The 26,105-nt window shown below is 45.2% G+C and overlaps 1 protein-coding gene across 2 annotated transcripts in view; it reads left to right on the top strand.

Moving 5' to 3' along the window:
• The window catches only part of rasgrp3 (RAS guanyl releasing protein 3 (calcium and DAG-regulated)), a 67,054-nt gene extending 41,369 nt beyond the window's left edge, over nt 1-25,685 (top strand). For both annotated transcript variants that reach the window (XM_072689980.1, XM_072689979.1), the window contains exons 4-17: nt 1,280-1,345; nt 3,516-3,647; nt 5,220-5,367; nt 5,939-6,112; nt 10,612-10,728; nt 11,808-12,083; nt 12,600-12,680; nt 13,120-13,233; nt 14,359-14,474; nt 17,619-17,766; nt 20,862-20,898; nt 22,136-22,285; nt 22,382-22,770; nt 25,493-25,685. In XM_072689980.1, the coding sequence (XP_072546081.1) occupies nt 1,280-1,345; nt 3,516-3,647; nt 5,220-5,367; nt 5,939-6,112; nt 10,612-10,728; nt 11,808-12,083; nt 12,600-12,680; nt 13,120-13,233; nt 14,359-14,474; nt 17,619-17,766; nt 20,862-20,898; nt 22,136-22,285; nt 22,382-22,770; nt 25,493-25,501 (1,957 nt within the window). In that variant the 3' untranslated portion in view covers nt 25,502-25,685. The remainder of the gene's footprint in view (nt 1-1,279; nt 1,346-3,515; nt 3,648-5,219; nt 5,368-5,938; nt 6,113-10,611; nt 10,729-11,807; nt 12,084-12,599; nt 12,681-13,119; nt 13,234-14,358; nt 14,475-17,618; nt 17,767-20,861; nt 20,899-22,135; nt 22,286-22,381; nt 22,771-25,492) is intronic.
• Nucleotides 25,686-26,105: the final 420 nt, after the last annotated feature.

Raw genomic sequence — 26,105 nt, 5'->3', positions numbered from 1 at the left:
CTGTGACAATGTCTCAAGGAGCACCCAAACTGGGTTCGGCTGGTCAGGTACAACCGAAGAACCATCAAGGCATGAACCGGAACCATCAAGGCATGAACCAGTTTTCCATTGTCATGAAATGAGAAGCTGCCATCCAAGACCCTCAAGCTCGACTTACGTTTGCAGGGACGAAGCCTTCTGGAGGTTGGATTTATGGTTGGATGAGACAAAGATGTTTGGAGTAGAGACATTCAACCTCAAGAACACTGTACCAACTGTTAAACACGGTGGTGGTAGCATCATGCTCTGGCCAGTGGAACTGGTACATTGCACAAAGTGTATGAAACACTGAAGAAGGAAGACCACCTCGGAATTCTCCAGCATAACCTTAAGCCATTAGCTAGATGGTAAAAAAGTTCTGGTCAGGACAGGACAGGACAATGACCCAGATGACATCAAAGAAGGCTGTGGAATAGATAAAGCAGGCTAATATTAAGCTTATGGGCTGGCCTTCCCAAAGTCATGACCTTGTCCAATATCTAGGAGAGCTCGGTTTAGGTTTATGACCCAGTATGTCTAATGTTGATTTCAGAAAACCTGCAAACCTGCTGTAACTCACTGAAAGCCCAATGTTACCATGACACTCATGTCCATGATGAGCATACTTACACTCCCGGTCAAATATGTCCTTATATCCCAGCTAACATGTTCCTAACAGGTTCCATGTTGGATATCCATATGGATACCCTCCAAGGTCAGTGATGGGACCAGAAGGGGTGGAACTGGAGAGCAGTGGAGCTGTGTTCTCTGGAATGATGGATGGAGCTCCATCCAGTACTTTTTGGGATGAGTCAGGGAGTTGGGGGTGAGGTGGGGTGGTGATCATCCAACATCTCACCTCACAAACGCTCTTGTCACTGATTTCAATCAAGTCCTTACAGCAATGGAAAGCAGAAAGTTTTGCATACAGGTTCCATGCTGGCCCCAAATATGGATACCCACCAGGGTCAGTGATGGGACCAGAAGGGGTTAGACATGGGCCCAATCTGGGTTGTTCACTGCACATGGAGCCTAGATGTATCCCATGTGAGATTAAGGTGGGCCATGCTGATGGGGCCCATTTGGAAAGCCACCTGGAACCCACCTAGGCCACGTTCCACCCACATGGGCATGCTGGCTGCGCTGTGAGGGATGTACAGCTAACAATGTGATGCATTGATGTGCAGTATTTCTTTGTTTGAGTGTATGTGCTTGAGTGCATGTGCCTTCACTTGGCTTACCCTCCTTGACGAGCGCTCACGTATCGTGACTGCACGGGAAACGCAGACGGCCAGCGGACGAGGCTGAAGATTTGCTATTTAATGAGGTAAATTACCTTTTTCTTTCCCAGCTCTAGCTTTTCTTTTTCGGCTTCCTCTCAACATCCTCGAGATGTTTTCGCATCGCTAGGCAACCACCTATGGCGGGGCACGTCGTGAGAAGGCCGCCGCAGTCTTTTCTTCCTCTGTTTTGTCCCTTTTCAACCCCCTTCCCCCCGCCCCATCCAACCCTCCCCACCAACTCCAACTCCACGTTCTTCCTCGCCAGAGGCTGCGTGACTGGAGCTAGTGCTTGGAGCTGTGATGTCATGAGGAGTGACAGGAGGCCTCAGGAGACAGGGCGAGTTTTTTTTTATGTGGAGGGAAGAGAAACCGGTGACTCAGCAATCTGTTGTTCGTGGTAGAGAGAGCCTTGGGCAGGCTTTACCTTACTTTCTCTCTTTCGTTTTCTCTCTATCTCTCTGGCTGTGGTTTTCAGAGCTGCCTGTAATTCTTCAGATGAGCAAGTTTCTGTGCAGAGCTGCAGTGTTATGACAGTGTTTGTGTCCTTGGCGCGTTGGGCCAGCCTCTTTACACTCCTTGCACCTGGTACTGCCTACACTGTATGTCCAAATATTTGTGGAAACGCCATAAAATGAATGCATTCAGCTACTTTAAGAAAGAAAAGGACTCTCTGTAGAACCTATTGGCATAAAACCTAACACCAGGCGTGGGGTATAAAGCCCCCCAGCAGCTGCAGCATTGAGCTGTGGAGCAGTAGAGCTGTGTTCTCAGGAATGATGGATGGTGCTCAATCCAGTACTTTTGGGATGATGAGGTGCGCTGGTGACCATCCAGCATCTTGCCACTGGACGCAATTAAATCCTCACAGCAATGCTGGACTCAATATCTAGTAGAAAGTCTTCTTCTCTGGACAGTAGAGACAGTTACTCCAACAAATGCAGGATCAGCTCTTTATAATACGCAGGTGTCCCAATACTTTTGCACATTTACTCACTGTCGCTCTGTATCTGTTGAAAGCCGCCCTCTACCCCATTCTTCACTGGTCAGTTTCTGACTGCAGGACCACTGTTGACCAGATATTTTTGGGTGGTGGATCTTTCAGCACAGCAGTGATGCTGATGTACTGGTATGATTGTGTGTCAGGCAGGGTGGGGTTGCTAGGGTGCTGTCAGGTGTGGTAGGACTGATTTTTGGCACAATTATGACCTAGTGTATTTAAATATTGACTTATTTTCTACATTTGACTTTTTCTACATTTCGAACTAGTGTCTTGAAATGCTAGTTTATTTTGTGAAACATTTAATTTAGTATTTCAAAATAATAACTTAATTTTATTTCAAATTCTTGTTTATTGCTTTATTTGTTATTAATGTGAACTCAAAAATAATTACTTACTTTCAAAAATTTTCATTTCAAAATTCCAATATTCCAATTATAATAATTTGACTATTTTGAAATAATGACTTTTCTCAATCTTTAAATTTATTATCTTAAAATACTAACTTATTGTCCCAAAATTCTGATAAACATTTAATATTCGATATTTTTTAAATATTTGATCTTTTTATGTTTTTCAGTGTTTTGAAATAATATATTTTCTCTAATGTTTAACTTGATATTTCAAAAATAATTACATTTTGATTTTATTTAACTTTTGTTTTTTAAATCATTTTCATTATTTTAACTTAGTATTAATAATTACTCACTTTCTTGATATTTAACTTAGTATTTCAAAATAACTTATTTATGTAATAATTTTACTTTTGAAATAAATATTTATAGTATAATTATTTAATATTTTGACTAATCAGTTCAAAATAATGACTTATTTGTTATTTTTTGTTGACTAAGCATTTCAAAGTATTGACTTACTTTGTCAATAGTTTTGACTTGGCATTTTAAAACAATGACTAATTTTCTCAATATTTTGACTACATTAAAATGACACATTTTTTTACTTGACTCCACATTTTTTATTTCTAAATTTCTCCACATTCTGAATTAGTATCTTGAAATACTAATGTAATTCTTCCAGTATTTTGACATAAAATGACATATTTTATCAAGATTCTGACTGGTATCTCCACATAAAGACTTTTATTGTCAATAATCATAATTACTCATTTCCTTTAAAGTTTTGACTTTGTGGTCTGAAATAATTCCTTCTTTTCCTGATTTGTTTTATAGCATTTTTGCCCCTTGTTTGTTGTGCAGGTACTGGATCGTTGAATTCCCTGCCGAGTTTGATCTGGATCTGGGTTTGATCCGACTGACGGAAGAGTTCAGAGATGTAGCAGCACAGCTGGGCTGTGACCAACACCTCAAACTGCTCGACATATCCACCATGTGAGTACAGTTTGTGCGCAGGCACTCACACACACACACACACACACACACACACACATACACAGAGAGAGAAACAGTGTATTTTTCCCTCCATTCTGAATCCATTAGCATAATGATCACACCACTAGATTACCAAGCAATAAATTAGTCATCATTGACCTATAAAGTTTAAAGGATCAGTGTTGTGCTGATCAGAATAAACGTTCAGAAGGCCGCCTGACTGACGTTAATGCATTATGAATGTGTGTCCTGCCCTTTCACAGACTAATTGTGAGCGACTGCTAATGATGCTGCTGACAGCAGATTGTGATTGTACTGAGAAACATGGGGCTTCATGAGAGACTGTCTAATTGAACTCCATTACTGAGATCATTTACGGAGCATTTCCACACCTGGGGGCCACATCCCTAATCAGCGTGGGTCATAAAGTCAGCACATTGTAGCTACGAGCTCAAGTAGAGGAATTAGGATTCTGCTGATGTGTGATCTGAATAGAAAACATCGGTAGATAAAAACAGTCGGCAGCAAATCAATAAAAGTCACCTCGTGCCATCTGGTTCAGCACGCTGCGTCGCTGCGTTCACACAGGAGTGATAGTCAGTGTTTCCAATAAGCATTAGAACATAGTGCGCCCACTGCTTCCACTCACTGGCCACTTTATAAGAAACACCTACCTTGTGTTCGACTCAGTAGCCACTTTTTTTTAGAAACACCTACCTTGTGATTTCCCTCACTGGCCACTTTATTAGAAACACATACCTTATGATTTCACTCTCTGGCCACTTTATTAGAAACACCTACCTTGTGTTCGACTTAGTGGCCACTTTATTAAAAAACCCACAAATCTTTAACTATCTGGTCAGTTTATCAGAAACACCCACCTTGTATCATTATTCACTGGCCACTTTGTTGGAAACAGCTACCTTGTGCTTTTACTATCTGGCCACTTTGTTACAAACACTTACCTTATACTAACTCATTGGCCACTTTATCATAAACATCTACCATTTACTTCAACTTTATTAGAGCCCCCTACCTTGTGCTTTCACCATCTGGCCACTTTATTAGAAACGCCTAAATTTTACTTCCACTCACCAGCCACTTACACATACCTTGTGATTTCACTCTCTGGCCACTTTATCAGAAACAACTATCTCATTTTTCCACTCTCTGCCCACCTACAGTTTACTTCAACTCACCAGCCATTTCAATAGTAACACCTATTTCGTGCTTCCACTATCTGGCTACTTTATTAGAGCCCCCTACCTTGGTCTTCCAATCTCTAGCCCCCTACCGTCCACTTCTGCTTGCTGGCCACTTCATTAGAACCACCTACTGGCCACTTAATGAGACACCTCCCCCTACTAGTCACGAATTAGGTGTACATTTACAGACTATAGTCCATCTGATGTTATGCAAGACTAGCTCTTTTGACCACAGGCCTGTTGGTCAGAAACTGACCCCAGATGAAAGGGCAAGAGGACATCTAACACAACTTGTGCTTGTCTTTGCACCGAACTGCAAAGACTACAGCTACACTGGTTCTGACCCACCTAACGTCTGACCCCCCAGCCCTTCGTATGACTGGATGCGGAAACTAACACAGCGCAAGAAGCAGGTGAAGAAGGGCAAAGCCTCGCTGCTGTTCGACCACCTGGAGCCCATCGAGCTGGCCGAACACCTCACTTTCCTGGAGTACAAGTCCATCAGGAGGATATCGGTGAGTCCACAGCCCGCAGGTGGAAAAACAAAGCCGCGGAAAGAAGGCTCACCTGGGAAAAGGTGCACCTGTGCAGGGCTTTCATCTGAGATGAAAGAGAACGATATGAGTGTGTGTGTGTGTGTGTGTGTGTGCATGCTTGCACTTATAAATTTGCTGGACGTCACCTGGGCTCATTTGTTAATAATTATCGTGATACTGGCCTTTGCAATACTGATACTGCAGACGGCTGCAATGTGCAAAGGAGAGATGTTCTGGACACGGTGGGGTCCGGTCGTTAGGGGTCCAGTATCTTCTGTATCTTCCCTAGAAACTCCTTTTTCATCTTGTTTTCCCTTGATGTCCTCATGCAAGTGGATTGTCTTAGACCTGCCCACCTCAGAAATGTCTCCTGGCATGTAAATAATGTGTACCTAATTCTTGTTTAGGCTGGAAACCAAAGACTTGAAGGGGGGGGTCTCTGTACTGTAGCACTTTTTGGGTCCCTGCCCGATTCCATATGTGCTATGTCCAAATGTCTGTCTTGGTTCCTTTGTTTGTTCCTGCTTCACGCATCCATGTATGTTCTCAGTTCACAGACTATCAGAGTTACGTGGTCCACGGCTGTTTGGTCGATAACCCCACGTTGGAACGATCCATCGCCCTGTTCAACGGGGTCTCCCAGTGGGTGCAGCTGATGGTGCTCAGTAAACTCACCCCCCAGCACAGAGCCAACGTCATCAGCAAATTCATCCACGTCGCCCAGGTGACACATCCACACACATAAAGACTGCTATCAGTGGCTATCATGGTTGTGGTGCACCTGCTTTGGTCATTTTGGCGTTGTCGTTTGTCAGTGCAAGGCCAATTGTGCTCTCTCCGGCTCCGGCTACTGATGGCAGGCAGCATAACATGGGATTCGGACCAGCGGTGACATGGTGACATCGCCTTAGTCCGCTGGGCTGTGAGCCCATTTTTTCTGCCATGTCACAAAGCAGAAGTCATCTCAAACTGGTTTCATAAATATGACGGCAAGCTCAGTGTTTTTGCGTGGCGGTTCTTCCCTGTCACCAGATCTGAATCCAATAGAAAACCTTTGGGATGTGGTAGAACAGAAGATTTGCAGCCTGAAAGTGCTTGCATGACATCCTACAGAACCTCTACTAGAACCTCAAAGGCTTGTTTCCAACATCTCATGGAATCCATGCCACGAAAAACTGAATATCCACTATAGTTGAGATGGATTCACTTGCCAGGATGTTGTTCTTTGCCGTGTAGGACACTGGCAGAGGTACAGGCAAGACAACACACAGCATATGTTTCGAGTGGCCCCTTTGGTTATGCAGCTGTAGCCCTCTAGCCCTCCGAACACGGCAACCGTAGGGCCTCGGCACTCCGAAAGCCCGTGGAGGGCTCCAGCACTTAGATGAAGCATGATGACATTTACAGCCTCTTTGATATGCTAATTCTGCACACGCACACAAAGGCAACGCACCGGAGAAGAGTGCCGTCCAAAAGGCAGCCGTGGGAGAGGGAGATGTAGATGTAGAGACGTAGGTGTGCTCAGCACCTCAGCGATGAGGGCGAACCCGCCGGCCCTGTCCACTCAGTTGGAAAACTGAGCCCGCCTTCAGCTTTGGTACCCTGTTTACCTTGCAGGCAGGCCGTTCCGGCACCCACGCTCTCTGCTTACGCAACCATGCACTCGTAATCGAGGCAGAATGCACTTTGGCGTTGTCCTGCTGGAAAACAGAAAACAGAGAGACGTCCCTGCGTTAATGGTACCCTCACAGATGTGCAAGTTAGCCTTTTTTTCCTTGGCCATCTTGATGCACTGCTCTTTCAAAGATCTCCACAGACTTTCAATGATGTTTAGGTTGGGGGACGGTTTGAGGTGTGTGTAGGACCAGTATCCTGCTGTAGAAGTCATCCTCATTGGACGGCTACTTCCAGAATTTGCTGCCATTCTTCCCTCAGCTAGTGAAATGTTCCCTGGCTGCAACACAAGCCCTAACCATGATCAAGCCAGTTGGAAAGCCTCCACCCCTTCTCTCTTTTAATTCTCCATCTTTCTCTACTCTCCTTTAGCCCCCACCTCTCTCCACCTTCTCTCTTTTTAGGGGGCAGTGGTGGCTCAGTGGTTAGAGCGCTGGGCTCTCGATAACAGGGTTGTGGGTTCGATTCCCGGGCTTGGCCAGCTGCCACTGTTGGGCCCTTGAGCAAGGCCCTTTACCCTCTCTGCTCCCCGGGTGCTGGAGTTGGCTGCCCACCGCTCTGGGTGTGTGTGTACTCACTGCCCCTAGTGCACTAGTGTGTGTGTTCACTACCACAGATGAATTAAATGCAGAAGACACATTTCACTGTACAGTGACAAATACCTTTACCTTTTTTTTTAATTCTCCATCTTTCTCTACTCCTTTTTCACCTCCATCTCTCTCCACCCCTTCTCTTTTTTTGTCCCTCTCTCTGCTCTTTTAACCTCCATCTCTCTCCACCCCTTCTCTCTTTCAATTCTCCATCTTTCACTACTCCCTTTTAGCTTCCATCTCTCTCCACCCCTTCTCTTTTTTCGTCCCTCTCTCTGCTCTTTTAACCTCTATCACTCTCCACCCATTCTCTCTTTCAATTCTCCATCTTTCACTACTCCCTTTTAGCTTCCATCTCTCTCCACCCCTTCTCTCTTTAATTCTCAATCTCTCTCTACACCCTTTTTCTTTCTTCATCCATCTCTCTCTACATCCTTTACCCTCCATCTTCCTCCACTCATTAATTCTTCCCTCAACCAGTGAAATGTTCCCTGTGCCACTGGCTGCAACACAAGCCCTAATCTTGATCAAGCCACCCCAGTGGTTAACAGTAGGAAAGGTGTTCTTTGCCTGAAGCACTTCCTCCAAAACAGGGAGGGAGCACAACCAGTTGTGCTCTCTCTGACTCCGGCCGCTGATGGCAAAGCAGCATGACTCAGGATTTGATTGACGCCCCGGGCCAACTGGAGCCTCTGTATCTGGACTGTCTTGATCAGGTTTTAGCCACATGTGTTTAGACTTGGCAGTCCAATGCGTCTCCGGTTAATCAGACTGAAATCCGATCGCTGTGTTTTTATGTGGCTAGTCCTGGAAGTCGAGCCGCATGAAGTGACCAGGTGTGGACGGGGTGCTGGCTGGTCTACCCTGGCCAGCTGTTTATTGGGTAAATGTAGCTTTGACTCCTCAGTCATTTCCTTTGACCCCTTCGCCTAATTAATCCCCCTGCTGAGTCTGTGTACTGGTACTGTATGTGCTAGCCAGGCCCTCAATCCTCCTCCTCCTCCTCCTCCTCAGGCGTAATGCGGGCACTAATAGACGTTAAGTGATGAGCTATTGAATCTCTGGAGCCGCTGTAACAAAGCAGGGTTGCTCTGTTGTGATCCCAGGCTGCTCTCAGCGCAATTAATCCCCCCGCTAAAAGCAGCTGTATCAATGCAAAGCTAATGGCTCAAATGTAAAGCAGCAGCAGCAGCAGCAGAACGCGCGAGAGCGGCTGAGGAGATTTCTCTTTCTCTTTTTTTTCAGTGCAGCGACAGCTTTGTGGAAGTGCATTATGGGAGTCGTTTCATGTGGCTTTGTTTCTCTCACCCTGTTGCTCTCTTCTCTCTCTCTCTTCCTGTCTGAGTGTTTCTGACTGTCTTCTTACCTTTCTCTCTCTCTCTCTCTCGCTACACTCGCTTTTAACCTCCATCTCTCTCCACCCCTTCTCTTTTTCTTTCTTCAGCTCATTATACTCTGTTTTAAGTGCCACCTTTCTCCACCTTTTTTACTTTCATCTTTCTCTAGTCCCTTTGACCTCCATCTCTCTCCACCCCTTCTGTTTTAATTCTCCACCCATCTATTCTCTCCTTTAACCTCCATCTCTCTCCACCCCTTCTCTTTTAATGATTCATCTCTCTCCACCCCTTTTCTCTTTTAATGATTCATCTCTCTCTACTCTCCTTTAGCCCCCATCTCTCTTTCAATTCTCCATCTTTCTCTACTCCCTTTTAGCTTCCATCTCTCTCCACCCCTTCTCTCTTTCAATTCTCCATCTTTCTCTACTCCCTTTTAGCTTCCATCTCTCTCTACCTCTTCTCTCTTTTAATTCTCCATCCTTCTCTAGTCCTTTTAAACCTCCATCTCTCTCCACCCCTTCTCTCTTTTAATTCTCCATCTTTTTATACTCTTTTAACCTCCATCCCTCTCTCTACTCTCTTTTAACCTCCATCTCTCTCCGCTCCTTCTCTCGTTTAATTCTCCATTGTTCTCTACTCCCTTTTAACCTCCATCTCTCTCCACCCCTTCTCTTTTTCTTTCTTCAGCTCATTATACTCTGTTTTAAGCTCCACCTTTCTCCACCTTCTTTTACTTTCATCTTTCTCTACTCCCTTAAACCTCCAACCTCTCCACCCCTTCTGTTTTAATTCGCCACCCATCTATTCCTACTTTTAACCTCCATCTTTCTCCACACATTCTCTTTTTTAATTATCCATCTTCCTCTACTCCTTTTTAACCTCCGTCTCTCATTTAACTCTCCATCTTTCTATACTCTTTTAACCTCCATCTCTCTCTCCACCCCTTCTCTTATTTAATTCTCCATTGTTCTCTACTCCCTTTTAGCTTTCATCTCTCTCCACCCCTTCTCTTTTAATTCTCCACCCATCTATTCTCTCTTTTAACCTCCATTTCTTTTTTTAATTCTCCATCTTTCTATACTCTTTTAACCTCCATCTCTCTCTCTACTCTCTTTAAACCTCCATCTCTCTCCACCCCTTATTTTTTAAATTCTCCATCTTTCTATACTCTTTTAACCTCCATCCCTCTCTCTACTCTCTTTAAACCTCCATCTCTCTCCACCTACTCTCTTTAATTCTCCATCTCTCTCTACAACCTTTTTCTCTCGCTACCTCTGTCTCTTGCTACATCCTTTAATCTCCATCTCTCTCCACCCATTAACTCTTCTCTCTCTCTGCTTATGTCTCTCCTTGTATCTCTCGCTTCCCATTTTCCCACTTTCTCTTCTCTGTCCTATTTCCTTTGTCTCCTCCTCCTTTCATTCTCCATCTCTTTTTTTCTCTTTGTCTTCCATCCTCCATCTCTATCACTCCACCTCCATTTCATCGTATCTCTTATTCATCATCTCTCGCTCCACTAGCTCAGTCTGTAATTTGATCTTTCAATCTCTGTCATTCTCCATCTCTCTCGATTGTTCATAGTCCATTTTGTCTCTCTCTCTCTCTCTCACACACACACACAGAAACTGCTGCACTTGCAGAACTTTAACACACTGATGGCGGTGGTTGGAGGTTTGAGCCACAGCTCCATCTCTCGGCTGAAGGAAACGCACTCTCACCTCAGCCCCGACGTCACCAAGGTACGGCCGGACGCCGCCCTCAGACATTTACCATTTACAAACCATCTCCTTTATACAGACACACACACACACACTCGCACACAGCCCATTTAGAACTGCGTTATCAGCCAGTTAGATACCAGTTCCTCATCAGAAATAGCCACAGTCGACATTATACTTCACTCGCACGTTCCCTTGCACAAGCGCCTGCCTGGCCTGTCACATGGACTGATACTGCAGGCTAGACTGGAATCACTGTAGGTTTACCTTTTGTAAATATATCACCAACACACAGCATAGCTGCCACTTCCCCGGTATTGCACAACGCAGTAGTCCAGCATCACCATAATTTCAACTATGGAAATTGATTGCTTCTGGCTGCTTTACAGGTTTAATGTTCTGTTTTGATGAAACACATCAGTGTGACGGGGTGGTAAAACGGTCAGGCAGATTTAGTTTTAATAAATAATCTTACGAAACAGAGGACACTTATCAAACAAAGGTTTGATAACAAATCACATTTAATTGGTGATACATTATGTTGACAAAAGTATTGGGACACCTGTTCATGCATTGTTTTTTTCTTCCCGAAATGAAAGGTGTTAAAAAAAAAACAAGAGTGTTACTGAGGTCAGGATCCTAGATGATCACCACCCTACCTCATCATCCTGACTCCCTAATTTATATCAACAGTACTGGATGGAGCTGCATCTGTCATTTCAGAGAACACAGCTCCACTGATCCACAGCTCAATGCTGCTGGGGGGCTTTATACCCCTCTAGCCCATGCCTGGCATTAGACAATAGCATGGTGCCAAAAGCTTCATGTTTAACTGCTCCAGAGGGTCCTATTCTATGGGCAGTACTTTCTTTACAGGGACTAGACAAGTGTCAGCAATGGGTGCCACTTAAAGTAGCTGAATGCATTCATTACAAAGGGTGTCCACAAACATTTGGCCATAATTAAGAGCTTTATGCTTTGGAAACATTTTATGGGGTAAAGAGGAACTGACTACAAATTGTGCAGCAACAGATGAGCCACAGTATTTGTACAACCCTACACTGGAGTTTGACCTGCTGCCTTTCTTACCCCTCGAGCAGATCTGGAGTGAGATGACCGAGCTGGTCTCGTCTAACGGCAACTACTGCGCTTACCGCAAGACCTACAGTGAGTGCGAGGACTTTAAGATCCCCATCCTGGGCGTGCACCTGAAGGACCTGATCGCTGTGCATGCGGTTTTCCCTGACTGGGTGGAGGACAGCAAAGTGAACATTGTCAAGATGCAGCAGCTCTACCTCACCTTTAGCGAGCTGGTGGCCCTGCAGAGCACGGCGGCACAGGTGGAGCCCAACATGGACCTCATCTACCTGCTCACGGTCAGTATGAACATGAAATGTCACAAAAAAAAAAAGACATTCAGGGCTCAGACCGGCTCAGTGCTGCCACTATGACCCAAGGATGTCTGGTTTGAATCACGGGTCATGCTGCTTGCCATCAGCAGCCGGAGCCAGAGAGAGCACAACTGACCCTGCTCTTACAAGGTGGGTAGGTGGCTCGCTTTCCTGACATCACTTCAGTGTGATGCTGGCCAGCAAGGGTGTCTGCTAGCTGGGCACGTGGCGCTTTCCTCCAGGCGCGTTGCTTGCCCGGTGAGGCGGTGGCTGGTAGCACATGTGTCGGAGGAGGCATGTGTCAGGCCTAACCCTCCCAGTGTCGGGAGCGTTACATGTGATGGGGGGAGAGAGCTAACGAGTGGGTTGGGTAATTGGGGTGGAAAACTGGGTAGAACAAAATAAAAATAAATGAAATAATTAAATGAAATTACAGAAGTTGGTATGAATCCATGCATGGTCATTAGAGAGGTCATATAAGGTCATCACCTCTGTCCGCAGCTGTCTCTGGATCTCTACTACACTGAAGATGAAATTTATGAGCTGTCCTTGCTACGAGAGCCACGCAACCCCAAGTCACTGGTGAGTGTACTGTGTCTGAACGCTGAATGACCCTTTATCAGCCAGTTCACAATTTGGAAGCACGAGCAGTCGGGAACTAGGGAACTCTGAATACCCAACCTTGAGGTTATTCGACTGTGATACTTCCACTAAACACACAAAGGGTTGTTATTTGGGCCATTTTTGGTACCATAATGAACCACATGGAATCAAAAATGGTTCATCCATGGTAAACGCTCAAAGAACCTAGCACCTTTATTTTTAAGAGTACGGTTCTGCCCCATAGCTAAACTACTGTAGTTTTTTAACATACTTTACTTGTGATAACAGCAAGATTGTGGTGCGTTCAGGAGCACACAGCTGACATCTGTATTGCTGTGCTCTGGACAGTGTGCAGTAGAGTACTTTCCTCATGGTTATTAGTCACTTCTTCTTTTACCTGTCTGGTCCTGCTTCACAGCCCACATCGCCAACGACCCCCAACAAAGCACAGGCTCCCCTTGACTGGGCTTCGGGAGTGACCACCAAGCCGGACCCGTCTGTCGTCAACAAGCACATCAGGAAAGTGGTAGATGTAAGACATCTTCTATATATACACCATACTTTCTACTATACAAGTCACTTTTTTATCATGTGTAGATACAGAGATTTCTCCAAAAGATCAAGAAGAACAATTGCCATAAATTGCCAAGGTTTTTGTGAAACAGACGAAATGCTTCAGCAGTAAGAAACATAGGTAACCCGCAATGTCATCAAATGAAAGCTAGGTGGCGCTATCAAACTTACCCAATTTCCAACTTAGCTCAGATGTAATCCTTCAGCCAGGAAGGAGCCATGTTTGTTGTGCAAATTTGTTGAGATTGTTTAGTTTTAAGTTGGATTTGCAAAGCTAATGTAAAACCCTAGAGGTCTGTAGTAGCGGTGGGCGATATGCTAATTAAATGAAACTGGTATATACATACATATGGTGGATATAGAAAACGTCAGGATACACAATATCTATTTAACCCATTTCCTATGCAGTTGGGAAGGCCAACTACCCAGTCCCCGTTTCACGTGACTCTCAATGCCCCCAATACTAGTAAGGTAAAGACTAGCACGTCTCCTCCTCCTCTTTTCCAGCTGCTACCTAATGATGTAGCATTGCTGGGTAGCCAGTGAACTCTGAGGAAAGCACTGCTCCCCCAACTGACCAACATCACACTAGGACTTATGTGGGGACCTATCCCCATCAGCCCATCCCTGAGAGAAACAAGGCCAGTTGTGCTCTCTCAGACTCTGGCTGCTGATGGCAAGCAGCATGACCTGGGATCAGAACTAGTGATCCTCGGATCCTAGCGGCAGCTCCTTAGTCCACTGGACCAGTTCTTTTTAAGCACTGACGACATCCACAGTATGCTCGCTTGTAACACGATAAGGAAATTAATCACGATTCCCATAAAATACCGTCATATTGCCCACCCAAAATCTTTCCAGCAAACACGTGCTGACCCGCTTCTCTCAAACTGCTCAAATCCCCATCTAGGTCTTCAATAAGATGCGGTTTAGGGTGCAGTATGAATGCCAAGGGAAGAGCCACCGTAGACAGCAGCTTATACTGACCGTTCTCTCATTATGCCTCTTTATACAGACCATAATATCTGGACAGCTTTGTTTGATTAAGTGGAGTTTGTTTTTTCCCCCCTTTTCTCATGTGAAGTCTGTGTTCCGTAACTACGATCACGACCATGACGGGTACATCTCCCAGGAGGACTTTGAGAGCATAGCAGCCAACTTCCCTTTCCTGGACTCCTTCTGTGTTCTGGATAAAGACCAGTGAGTTGCCCCATGCTGACCCCATCAAGCATACTGCCTTCACCCCCTATCACACCCTCTGCCCCTCTCCCGCTGATTCTCACTGTCTTGACTGTGTATTAGCTTGTCAATGACAGGGTACCGGATCCCATTGACCATATTAGCTTGCAGTTAGCGCATTAGCTTATCAATAACAGGTTATCATGTCCCGCTGATCATGTTAGCTTGCAGTTAGCGCATTAGCTTATCAATAACAGGTTATCATGTCCCGCTGATCATGTTAGCTTGCAGTTAGCGCATTAGCTTATCAATAACAGGTTATCATGTCCCGCTGATCATGTTAGCTTGCAGTTAGCGCATTAGCTTGTCAATAACAGGTTACCGGGTCCTGTTTACCATCCTGTCCCCTGGACACATCCTATTACCCCAGACGCCAACCGGACCCAATACATTAGCCAGCCAATGTAGCTAGTATGCTACTTGTCAGACAGCTGATGTGGCTAGCATGCTACTCGTTAGCCAGCCGAGCTTGTCCACCCCCTCGACTGAATTAGCTATCATGCTACTAGTTAGCCAGTCGAGCTGACCCCCCTTTGATTGTATTAACTAGCATGCTACTCTTTAGCCAGCCAAGTTGCCCCAATGGAACAGTCAAGGGGATAGGATGTGTCACGCCACTGGGTCCTGTTTACCATGTTAGCTTGCAGCTAGCGCATTAGCTCCTAGTTAGTATACTAGTTCAAGTGCACCTCATTAGCTTGTGTTGAGCACTTCCGCAAGCTAACACGCTTGTTGTTAGCATGTTAGCTCGCAGGTCACGTCCACATACCTTAGTCAGCATGTAAGTTCATGTTTACTGCGCTAGGTCAAAGGTAATGCTAGCTTGTGGCTAATGCATCATCTCCTATCTTGAGATACCCAGTAAATAATGTGGTATAAATCCACACACACACACACAAACTATATGGACAAAAGTATTGGGACACCTACAGTGATATTTCAAAAGATTTTATTCTGGTGTTGTTGAAGTAACTGTCTCTACTGTCCAGGTGGAAGGCTTTCTACTAGATTTTGCAGAATTGCTGTGAGGGTTTGATTGCATTCAGCTACAAGAGCATTAGTTACCCCCCCCCCCCCCCAATGGTTCATATTTACCTACCTTAGAGTCCTATTCTATTGGCAATACCTCTCTTCAGGGACTAGACAAGCAAAGTAGACAAACATTTGAACATGTAGTGTCACACACACACACACACACACACACACACAAACACACACACACATACAGTATGTATTTTACCATGTGTATTACCATACATATATAGTACACACACACATCCGAGTCATCTCAGGGTGCAGTAACGGCCGGTCAGAGGAGCGTGTTTTTCTCACTCTATCTTCAGGAGGCCTGAAGGTTATGGCAGGCCATGAAGGACACTCGGCACATGGCCCACACACACACACACGCGTCAGCTGGTCTGCTGAGAGGTTCATCTGTTCACTACAGCAATCAAATCATATTACTGTCGAATCAGTGACTGCTCTGCTCTGAATGCAGTCTAGGAGAGTCCAGGAGAGAGGCAAACCCCTTCACCCCGCTCTCACTGAATGTACAGGGGGCGCTGGGGTCATTTCCTCTTTCACAAGCCTCTACTCTGGGGGGTTTATTTTATTTGTCTGGATTAGCAGTGTCCCCTGAGAACTTATTAATGCATATTAATGATGTGACCATAACAGCAGATACAGATATGCAGCACGGCTCTATATTTACAACTGCACCACATCAAGCTTTAGCTGTCTACTGCTATACGACCACGTGATGCAGGAAGCACATCCCACTGCGGTCACTGGGTTTCATCGCTGACATGGTTTACAGACGGTAAACTAATCTGAACTCCTTAAGTACGTCACTGACAGCGAAAGTGCTTGGGCTATCAATCACAGACCTTGCAATGATTCAGTTCGATTTCCTCAGGCTGCTCCGGTTCTCTCCCACCTCCTCACTGCATCACGAAATGCCAGTTTCTGACCACTATTCAAGTCAAGCATTTTGCTATGACTCAGAATTCTTTGCCTAATGCCAAGCACAGGCTAGCGTGTAGAAAGGCCCCCAGCATAGAGCTGTGGAGCTGTGGAGCACTGTGTTCTCTGGAATGAGGGATGGTGCTCCATCCAGTAGCAACATCCTGACCTCACACACACTCTTGTCAGTGAATGCAATCAAATCTCACAGCAATTCTCCTCCAAAATATAGTAGAAAGCCTTCTTCCCTAGGCAGTAGAGACAGTAGAAACACTTTTTTAATACCCTTGATTTCAAAAGAAACAATGAACAAACAGGTGTCCCAATACCTTTGTCCAATTAATGTATGTTTGACATCTGATGTACTTTTTTTTCATTTTTAATGGGAGATGCTAGGCTAACATTGCTAACAAACACTAGACTTACGCTTGGTGATAGTCCAGTGTCGGTTAGCAACATTAGCCTAGCATCTACCGTTCTAAACTAAGAAGCCAGCTTCAGATACTGAACACATGCCCTGGCTGACTGACTGTATCTTGGTCTGGTGACCAGACGTCCTCTTTTATCATGGACATGTCCTCTTTTTGGGATGTGAACAATGCATGCGGTCAGGATTTCTAAACTGTGTAAAATGTCCAGGATTTGGCATTGATTTCACCTCGGCGCTTGTTTCTACAAGCTTAAAAGACATCTGTTAAAACACATCCGCCATCTTACCGCTGCCACTGGTCTACATGTACCTGCTTCTACACCAACCATTGGTCAGACGTTTCATTTTTTACATGGTCATGACAATAAAAACGCAACAAAAATGTAACAGGGTGGTAAAAGATTTCCCTTGATTTCGGAAGAAACGATGAACAAGCAGGTGTCCCAATACTTTTGTCCAATTCGCATGTACCCATTATATCCAGATAAGAAATACATTATTTATATATACAGTTAAAAAAATGATATCAAATGTAAGGTGTAGGATTTTGGCTTTGAGTTAAGGTTAGCATTAGCATAATAAGAGCAGGGAGCTCAGCAAGCTGTGAAGTTTCCCACACCTGGTTTAGGGTTTTACATATGTTGCTTATTAGTGATGTCAATACTACAATAATGTAGTATTAATGCTTTAATGTATTTCTCTCCCCTCTGCAGGGATGGTTTGATCAGTAAGGATGAGATGATGGCGTACTTCCTTCGCGCTAACCCCGTGCTGCAGTGTAAAATGGGCCCGGGCTTCATCCACAACTTCCAAGAGATGACCTACCTGAAGCCCACCTTCTGTGAACACTGCGCTGGATTTGTAAGCTCACGCTCCCTCTCCACCTTACACTCGCAGCTAAACGTGGAGAAGGGCGCTGCAATTAGGAGCAATCAGGGGCCGTTATTAGCATGCACAGAATTGAGCTCATTTGCGCTTCCGAAGTGGCAGAGCACTGCACGGTTCAACATGCCCTTATTGACCTGCCTTCGCCATTTCCCCTCGACAAAATGAACAGCGAGAGCGCTGCTTGATGAAGGTGACACCAGCGCTGGGGGTGGGGGGGAGGGGGGGGGCAGATTAGTACTGGTCATTGCCAGAAGGCAATGCGCTGCGTCACAAGCACTAAGCGCTAAATTAGCATCAGTGACCCCTGTGCAGTTTTTCATTTTATGTTCGGACCAAAGCTGGAGGCTCATAACAAGCATTCGTTACAGCCTCCTGAGCAACTGTGTGTGCAGTATCTTTCTTTTAATAGTACGTTTAGAGTCAGTGGGGGAGGAGCCGTCATGCTTAGAAGTGGCTAACTTAGCATTTCCTTAATTTTGAGTCTTCAGAGCAAGGCTGAGGACCCCTCCCGAGGTCAATGCACCCAGAAAAGGTGCACTATTGGTTAAGGATGCCAATTTGAGTGTGTGATTTTACAGAAGCTGAACTCAGCGAGTAGTTTCGCATGTGAAATATATTTGCTATGGAGGGTAGCAACGTGAAATCGATCATCCTGGTGAATCCCACTCATATAAATGTCGTTTTTGCATAAGACAAAGATTACATCACCACAAACCAATAGAATACTTCGTCAAAACTACTTCAGCTGTACTACTTCATAAAGGTGTGGACTCATTTTTGTGGGGTGACTCGTCATTTAAAGCATCACTATGGAAAACTGGCAGTTTTTCTCCTGGGCTCCCCCTACAGTTTGAAAGAGTATGTTCTGCTTTGAGCCACCACTAAAGAACACATTTTTCTGGACAAGCTGAAAGATAAGAGAGAACCGTCCCTGAAACGTGACAAATGATGTGGACTAACGTAGTACAGTAATATGATTTTGAAGCTGCTATTTTAAGGTTAAAATACTGCGTATTGTTGCTTTAATAAGAGAGTACAGGTAACCGGCGGGATTTCTCTCAAAGCCAGAGCCAAATGATCACATCAGTAGTCCACAACTCTGATGGTGTATCTGGATCTTTTGTCAACCAACATCCCATTATGTCATTTACTTATTAGTAGCTGACCTTTGTGCGGCACTTCACCCAGCTACCCATTGTCTAGTACTTTTTACAGCAGCCTATTTTCTCATCTCACGTCATCAAGGTACTTTTTTTACTGCAGCAGATGCTCTAGATGAAACAGCTCGAAGCACTGTTCATGTACTGACGGTCAAAATGACCTTTCGAAGCAGATCTCGGTCACTGTGGCTAAAGGACAGCGTACACAGGCAGGGTGTGGGTATGGCTACAGGCTAGTGTTCCTGCCAGAGATCAAAGATTATCATAACTGTGTTCAATTGAACAGACAGTACAGACGTACTGAGGTTCAATGTTATAAGGGTCTCTTAATAGAATGGTTCCTCGGAATAGCTATGGACTCACTCTCTGTGAGACTCTGTAAGGGGCAGTTAGGCCTAAAATTAGCTTAACCTTAGCCGCAGTGGTTTTTGTGTTTTTTTCCCCAGCAATTTTTCCATCACTACAGTACCCAGCATGCATCACACTGTAGGCTAATAAACACAGACATGATATTCAGCTTCCTAGCACCTAGCAGTAATGTCAGTGGTCAGCTTCCTCCTGCATGACCCGACTGAAAATAATAATAAAAAAAACAGGCCTAGTTTTGCTGGACTGCCATTGGCTGAATAGTATTGTCAATGGCACTCCAACAGTGGGGAGTTTGGGTCCATAATATCTGCTCTTTATTGTGAAAAAGGTTCTGTGGCATAAAACGACCTATACGACCCCTATGTACCATCTCATGTGACCCTGCTTGGTAAAGCACTCAAGCCTTCCCCTCAGAGCCTTTAGATTTGGCCCACATATTTACTACCAGGACATCATGAACGTAGCTTGACTAATGCCGTGATAGGAATGTCACCGACGCGGGAGTGATGCTCGGCGAGGCAATGCTGGGCGTGGCCAGCGCTCGCGGACTGGTGGAGTCAGTCACTCTGTCAGTCAGTCAGTAAACGAAGCGGCTAACTTAGCGTTTCCTTAATTTGGGGTCTTCAGAGCAAGGCTGAGGACCCCTCCCGAGGTCAATGCACCCAGAAAAGGTGCACCCTTGGTTATGGATGGCAATTTGCGTGTGAGATTTACTGAAGCTGAACTCAGCGAGTAGTTTCACATGTGAAATATATTTGCTATGGATGGTACCGACACAAAATCGATCATCCTGGTGAATCCCACCCATATAAATGTCGTTTTTGCATTAGACAAAGATTACATCACCACAAACCAATAGAATACTTCGGCAAAACTACTGGTGTGGACTCATTTTTGTGGGGTGTCAGTCAGTCAATAAACAAAATTGCCTTCTCTAGGCAAAAGTCCAAAAGCAGCATCCGAATGGGGGGAGTTCTAGCCTTTAAGCTGGAAAATCTCAGTCTGAAGACCACTAGGGTTGAGCCGTACGAAGTATAGCGATAGTTACGCTTTTAATTGTAGTCAGTGTGTCCCTTTAAGGTTGACCGACTCTTGTACACCCAGGATCTCATGTACACTGTTTGCAATTAAGCATGCAATTAGACACGGACAGCAAGCTAGCTGTTTACAGGACAGTTGGGAGTTTGTGTAAAGCAGTCCAGATAAAGGCTGAGCTTGTGGATTATTAAGCAGAGCATGAAACACAGTAATTACGGTGCAGTATGTTGCTGAACTAATTATGCTGTATTTACACAGATGGTTAGACAGGAATCAGAAGGCTGCAGTGCTGAGATGAAACACACACTTACACGCACACACACACTCACACTATTGTACAGGAAGGGTGTTACGTGTGTGGATGTATCCTGTTTATTGCACACTGGCGTGCCTCAAAGTGCTCAGTACATTGATGTATCACCACTGTTTCGACTCATGTTTTCTCTTTCTCTCTTTTTCTCTCTCTCCCCCTCCCTTCGCCCCCTCCTTCCTGCCGTCCAGCTGTGGGGAATAATCAAACAGGGCTACAAGTGCAAAGGTACGCTGCCATTCTCGCAATCAGTGATTATTAAACTCACCATATCATCATAGGTCGTACTTAAAGGGGAATAATAATAATTAATAACTGATCAGCACAGTGATTTATCAGTCTACTCAGGCTTTAGTAGAGCTCAGTAACACTGAGATAAATAACTGATCAGCACAGTGATTTATCAGTCTACTCAGGCTTTAGTAGAGCTCAGTAACACTGAGATACTATATAACTGATCAGCACAGTGATTTATCAGTCTACTCAGGCTTTAGTAGAGCTCAGTAACACTGAGGTAAATAACTGATCAGCACAGTGATTTATCAGTCTACTCAGGCTTTAGTAGAGCTCAGTAACACTGTGATAAATAACTGATCAGCACAGTGATTTATCAGTCTACTCAGGCTTTAGTAGAGCTCAGTAACACTGAGATAAATAACTGATCAGCACAGTGATTTATCAGTCTACTCAGGCTTTAGTAGAGCTCAGTAACACTGAGATACTATATAACTGATCAGCACAGTGATTTATCAGTCTACTCAGGCTTTAGTAGAGCTCAGTAACACTGAGATAAATAACTGATCAGCACAGTGATTTATCAGTCTACTCAGGCTTTAGTAGAGCTCAATAACACTGAGATATATAACTGATCAGCACAGTGATTTATCAGTCTACTCAGGCTTTAGTAGAGCTCAGTAACACTGAGATAAATAACTGATCAGCACAGTGATTTATCAGTCTACTCAGGCTTTAGTAGAGCTCAGTAACACTGAGATAAATAACTGATCAGCACAGTGATTTATCAGTCTACTCAGGCTTTAGTAGAGCTCAGTAACACTGAGATAAATAACTGATCAGCACAGTGATTTATCAGTCTGCTCAGGCTTTAGTAGAGCTCAGTAACACTGTGATAAATAACTGATCAGCACAGTGATTTATCAGTCTATTCAGGCTCTACTCACGATCTCTGGAAGTTCCTATTTGAATCATTCAGATCTTGCTATTTAGCCTGTAATTATTAGCAGAAACTAGCTTAAAATTATGGGTCGAAACTTCCAGGTCCGGCCCCCCCTTACTCTTGAGAAGTTTAACTATTCCTTGCCTCAATATGCCTGGTTCAGCTCCTGAATTAGCTAATGGAGATCAACAGGTGTTCCCAGGTCTGGAGCTGAGAACCACTAGGATTGTAGGATCTGTAAAAAATAACCTGGTTTTTAAGTGTGCACCTTCTGTCTGCTGTCTCCAGACTGTGGGGTGAACTGCCACAAGCAGTGTCGCGAGCTGCTGGTGTTGGCATGCCGCAGGCTTCCTCGTTCCACCTCTTTGGGCAGCGTCTCCCCAGGGGCCCTCACCCACAGCTCTTTGCCCAGCAGTCCTGCACTGCCCGTCTGCAAAGGTAAAGCTGAGTGCATAGATGTACTGATAAATGGAGGCTTTAGTCTCTAATCTTAGTCTCTTCTAAGATTTTTCGGTTGTCCATCTTTCCGTCCAGATGAAGATGAGGTGTTTGAGTTTCCCACCGTGAGCTCCTCCGCGGGCTCCGATCTGGAAGGCAAGTCCATCACGCTGATGACCGGCTCTGCCCAGCGGATCTCAGTTCGGCTCCAGAGAGCCACCACCAGCCAGGCCACTCAGACAGAGCCGCTGTGGCCCGAACACGGCTGGGGCCCGGCCGCCGACACCGGCTCCCACACGTTTCCTAAGATGAGGTGCAGGCCACACCGCAAAGCCTCTAAAAGCAAAGGCTTTGCTCGATGGGAGAACGAATCACAGGGGACAGCAGGGACCTCCCACGGCCGGAGGGATTCACAGGAGCAGACCGAAGGAACAAAGAGTAATGGAATCATGACGCTGCATCAGGACGACACAGAAGCTTCTGAGGTAAAGTACTTTCACTCACTGCTCACGTTATGAGCTCCAACTACCTTATTGGTACAATTGCAGACTGTGGCCCATCTGTTGTCAGGCGTCCTCTACGCCATTCATCTTTGGTCAGCTTTCAATCACATGACGACTGTCTAGCACATATTATTTGGGTGGTAGTAGTGTGTATGGTGCTGGTATGAGCACTGGAGTGGCACTGTTAGGTGGAGAGTAGTCCACAACTCGAGAATATCCAGGCAAGAGTGGTTCTGTGGTCAGAAACTGGACATTTATGAAGACATGAGGTTGGAATAAATAGTACATCCACCGATGGGGCTACAGTAGTAGTGTGGTAGTGATAATATAGTGTGTGGTTCTGGTCCAGCAGTATAGCTATGTCACGTCAATGTCACAGCTAGGTGAGAATGCTGAGAATGGTCCACCATCGCCAAATATCCAGCCATGGGCAGCTCTGATTAAGGGCTGATTGAGTTGCAGCCCTGGAAAGCTGGAGTCCAGCACAGTTTGGCAAATTCCCTCCTCACATGCACACCCACTAAACCTGTTAATAAACTGGGCCCAGTTGAACAAAACCAATAACTGGTTTGCTCTGGTAATCTTTGTAAATTTAGAGCATTTTCCCCTTGGTTTGGTTAGTTTTCACATAAGGAAAAAACAAACCATGTGTCACAACAAACCATGTCTGAGCGTTCCCCCCAGTTATTGGCTAGATCTGCCCGGGCCCGGAGCAAGATAGTAAATACAGGAAGAAACACCTGGCCATGAGAGTCGCTTAGCTCCAACTTGCAGACTACACCTGATAGTTTGGTCGGATCGAGGTCAGATCACATTCTTAGCACAAACGATCCAGAGTTTCAGAGTTCGCTTGGGATCAGGCCGAGACCACATCTTCCCAAGGGTCTAGGTGTGGTTGTTTTGGTTCGCATTTGAGTGTGAAGCGAAGAGTGAAAACAAACCAGGGTCCGATTCAACCGGACTAAAAATGCTCAATCAGTGACCCCAGATGCAGACGATCAGCCCAGAAATGTAGAAATGACATCTCATATGTCTCATTATAGTATAAAATGGGAGGTGCTAGACTAATGTGGCTAACAAACATTAGACTTGGCCTGTCACCAACCGTATCTGGGTCTTCATAATAAGAGTTTTAGGAAACCCAGCCCAGATGAGCTGAATCAGGTGTGTCTGAGCAGGGAAATCACCAAACTGTGCTGGAAAAGTGAGCGGTTTCCTTTGAAACTGGGACATAATGGAATAATGAACCGGCAAACGCAAAAGTTCACCAGCCTGACCTTGAGAGCTAAATGTGGAAAACCTCTAACAGTAAACCTCTTTTGGCATGACCGAGGGTTAAGAGAGGACTTCAAAGAGTTCAGGTAAAAGATGGGCGGGCCGCCCACCCGCAGCCCGCGTGATCTCGCCGGTGTTCGATGACTTCCCTTCCCCTCCCCTGCTACTCTCAAGGTCCCAGAACATCTTGTTACGAAAGCCCCACCTATCGCATTGCCTTGGAAACGCCAGAGTTCCGTGGGCCACCTTCCCTCCGTCATTGACTGGGAGATTATCTCCATCAGGGCCCAGAGGGAAGAACACTCAGACGGTTGCTGGTTAATATGGAAAACCTCCTGCCTGCTGCTGCTGTTTTTGCAGCTTCGACGGGCTATTTTAGGACCAGACAGATGCCCTTGTTTTGGGTTCAAGCAGAACTCGTTAAAGGTTCATCAAGATAATGTTTGCTAGTTGAATAAGTTTAGTTGTATACTAGATTTAGAGCATTTTAACTTCCTTAAAACTAAGACCAGAACATTAACCGTTACATGTACATCTGTATTATCATGTCTATGCCATCATTTTGCATTCAAAGTGGGGAATGTTATGGATGTCTGTGGGTGTTTAAAATCCATTGCAACCAGTGAATCATGAATAATCTATTAATGATTCAATGGGAAATTATTTTTTTTTAAAGTCTGTATGTCTGGAAACTTTTTCCAGGTTCTGTTTCGGAGGCCGGCTTTGATGGAAGTCCTATTATTATAAATCCTGTAATACAGTAGATATATTAGAAGTGCACCATGTTTTCAATCAAACCAGTTGTGCATCAGGTTATTCTATAAATAGTTTTAAAACATGTATTATTTCTGTTTTAAAAGGGGCCGCCACTATGACCCAAGGTATTGCTGGTTTGATTCCCAGGTAATGCTGCTTGACATCAGCAGCCAGAGCCAGAGAGGGCACAACTAAGCTTGCTTACTTCAGTGTGATGCTGGCCAACACGGGCGCCTGCAGAGCTGGGTACCCGGCTTGTGTCAGTCCTTGCCCTCTCAATGTTGGGAACATTACATGCAATGTAGGATAGTGCTAATGGATGGGTTGCGTAATTGGCTAATCTAATCTAAAATTGGTAAGGAAAATGAAAAAAAGAAGAAGAATCATTTAAATATAAAAATGTATTATATCCAACATACACTACCTGCCGCATCTATAACATAAACTACAGTAGACTGCCAAGTTCGAAAACCTCTCAAAAAGGTGCTAAAAATGCAACAGACGGTTCAGGAAGAGTTCAGGAATTTTCCTGAACTACTGGCGGGTCTTGTGGGGCCGAAAAAGTGCTTCAAGGAAGGTTCTAGCATGACCTGATTTCCAACTGTTCACGACATTCTATGATCATCCACTGCAACTCATGTAAAACTGAGCATCTCCTCCATGTGTGTTTCAGATCAGCTGACTTGCCAGCTCGGAGGGCCCGAGCAGGACCCCCCGGAGGCCGTCTTTGCTGCGGCCCAAAAAGCTCTCCTCGCTGGGGGACGTGTTGGGGTGCCTCAGGCCCCCGTTTGACCCGGAATAGGGCCTGTACTCTGCCCGCAGACCGATACCGCAACAGGACGACCAGCTCCCTGACTGAATGACAGAACAAGGGGTCGGGGTTGGGGGTGGGGTGGGGGATCAGGGTGGTTGGTGCATCCCGGCAGGACCCAAAGACTGTGCTGATGCAGTGCCTGCCACTTCGTTTGTATATGTCTCTCCAGGTCACGGAGAGATGCTCTTGGACCGGATCCCACTGAGCTACCACCGTGAGGAGCTAGTGTATCTTTCTGTTTTTTCAGAATAACGTGTTTATTTTTGGGGTGTAGTATGTGCTTCTAATAATTCACACGCTGAGGAGGAGGAATGAGGCAGCAGCTCCTCTTTCACTGTGCCAAAAGCGACGTTATTCCTGAAAGCAGGTTTCTTGGAATCCTTGAACTAAGTCACATTGACATTTAGTGTAGTATGCGTGTTTGAGCAAAAGTCTGTTGTTGTTGTTTTTTTGGGGTTTTTTTGTGAATGGA

Source organism: Salminus brasiliensis, chromosome 10 (genome assembly GCF_030463535.1).
Source record: "Salminus brasiliensis chromosome 10, fSalBra1.hap2, whole genome shotgun sequence".
Taxonomy (NCBI): Eukaryota; Metazoa; Chordata; class Actinopteri; order Characiformes; family Bryconidae; genus Salminus; species Salminus brasiliensis.
This window is presented reverse-complemented; position numbering and strand designations above follow the sequence as displayed.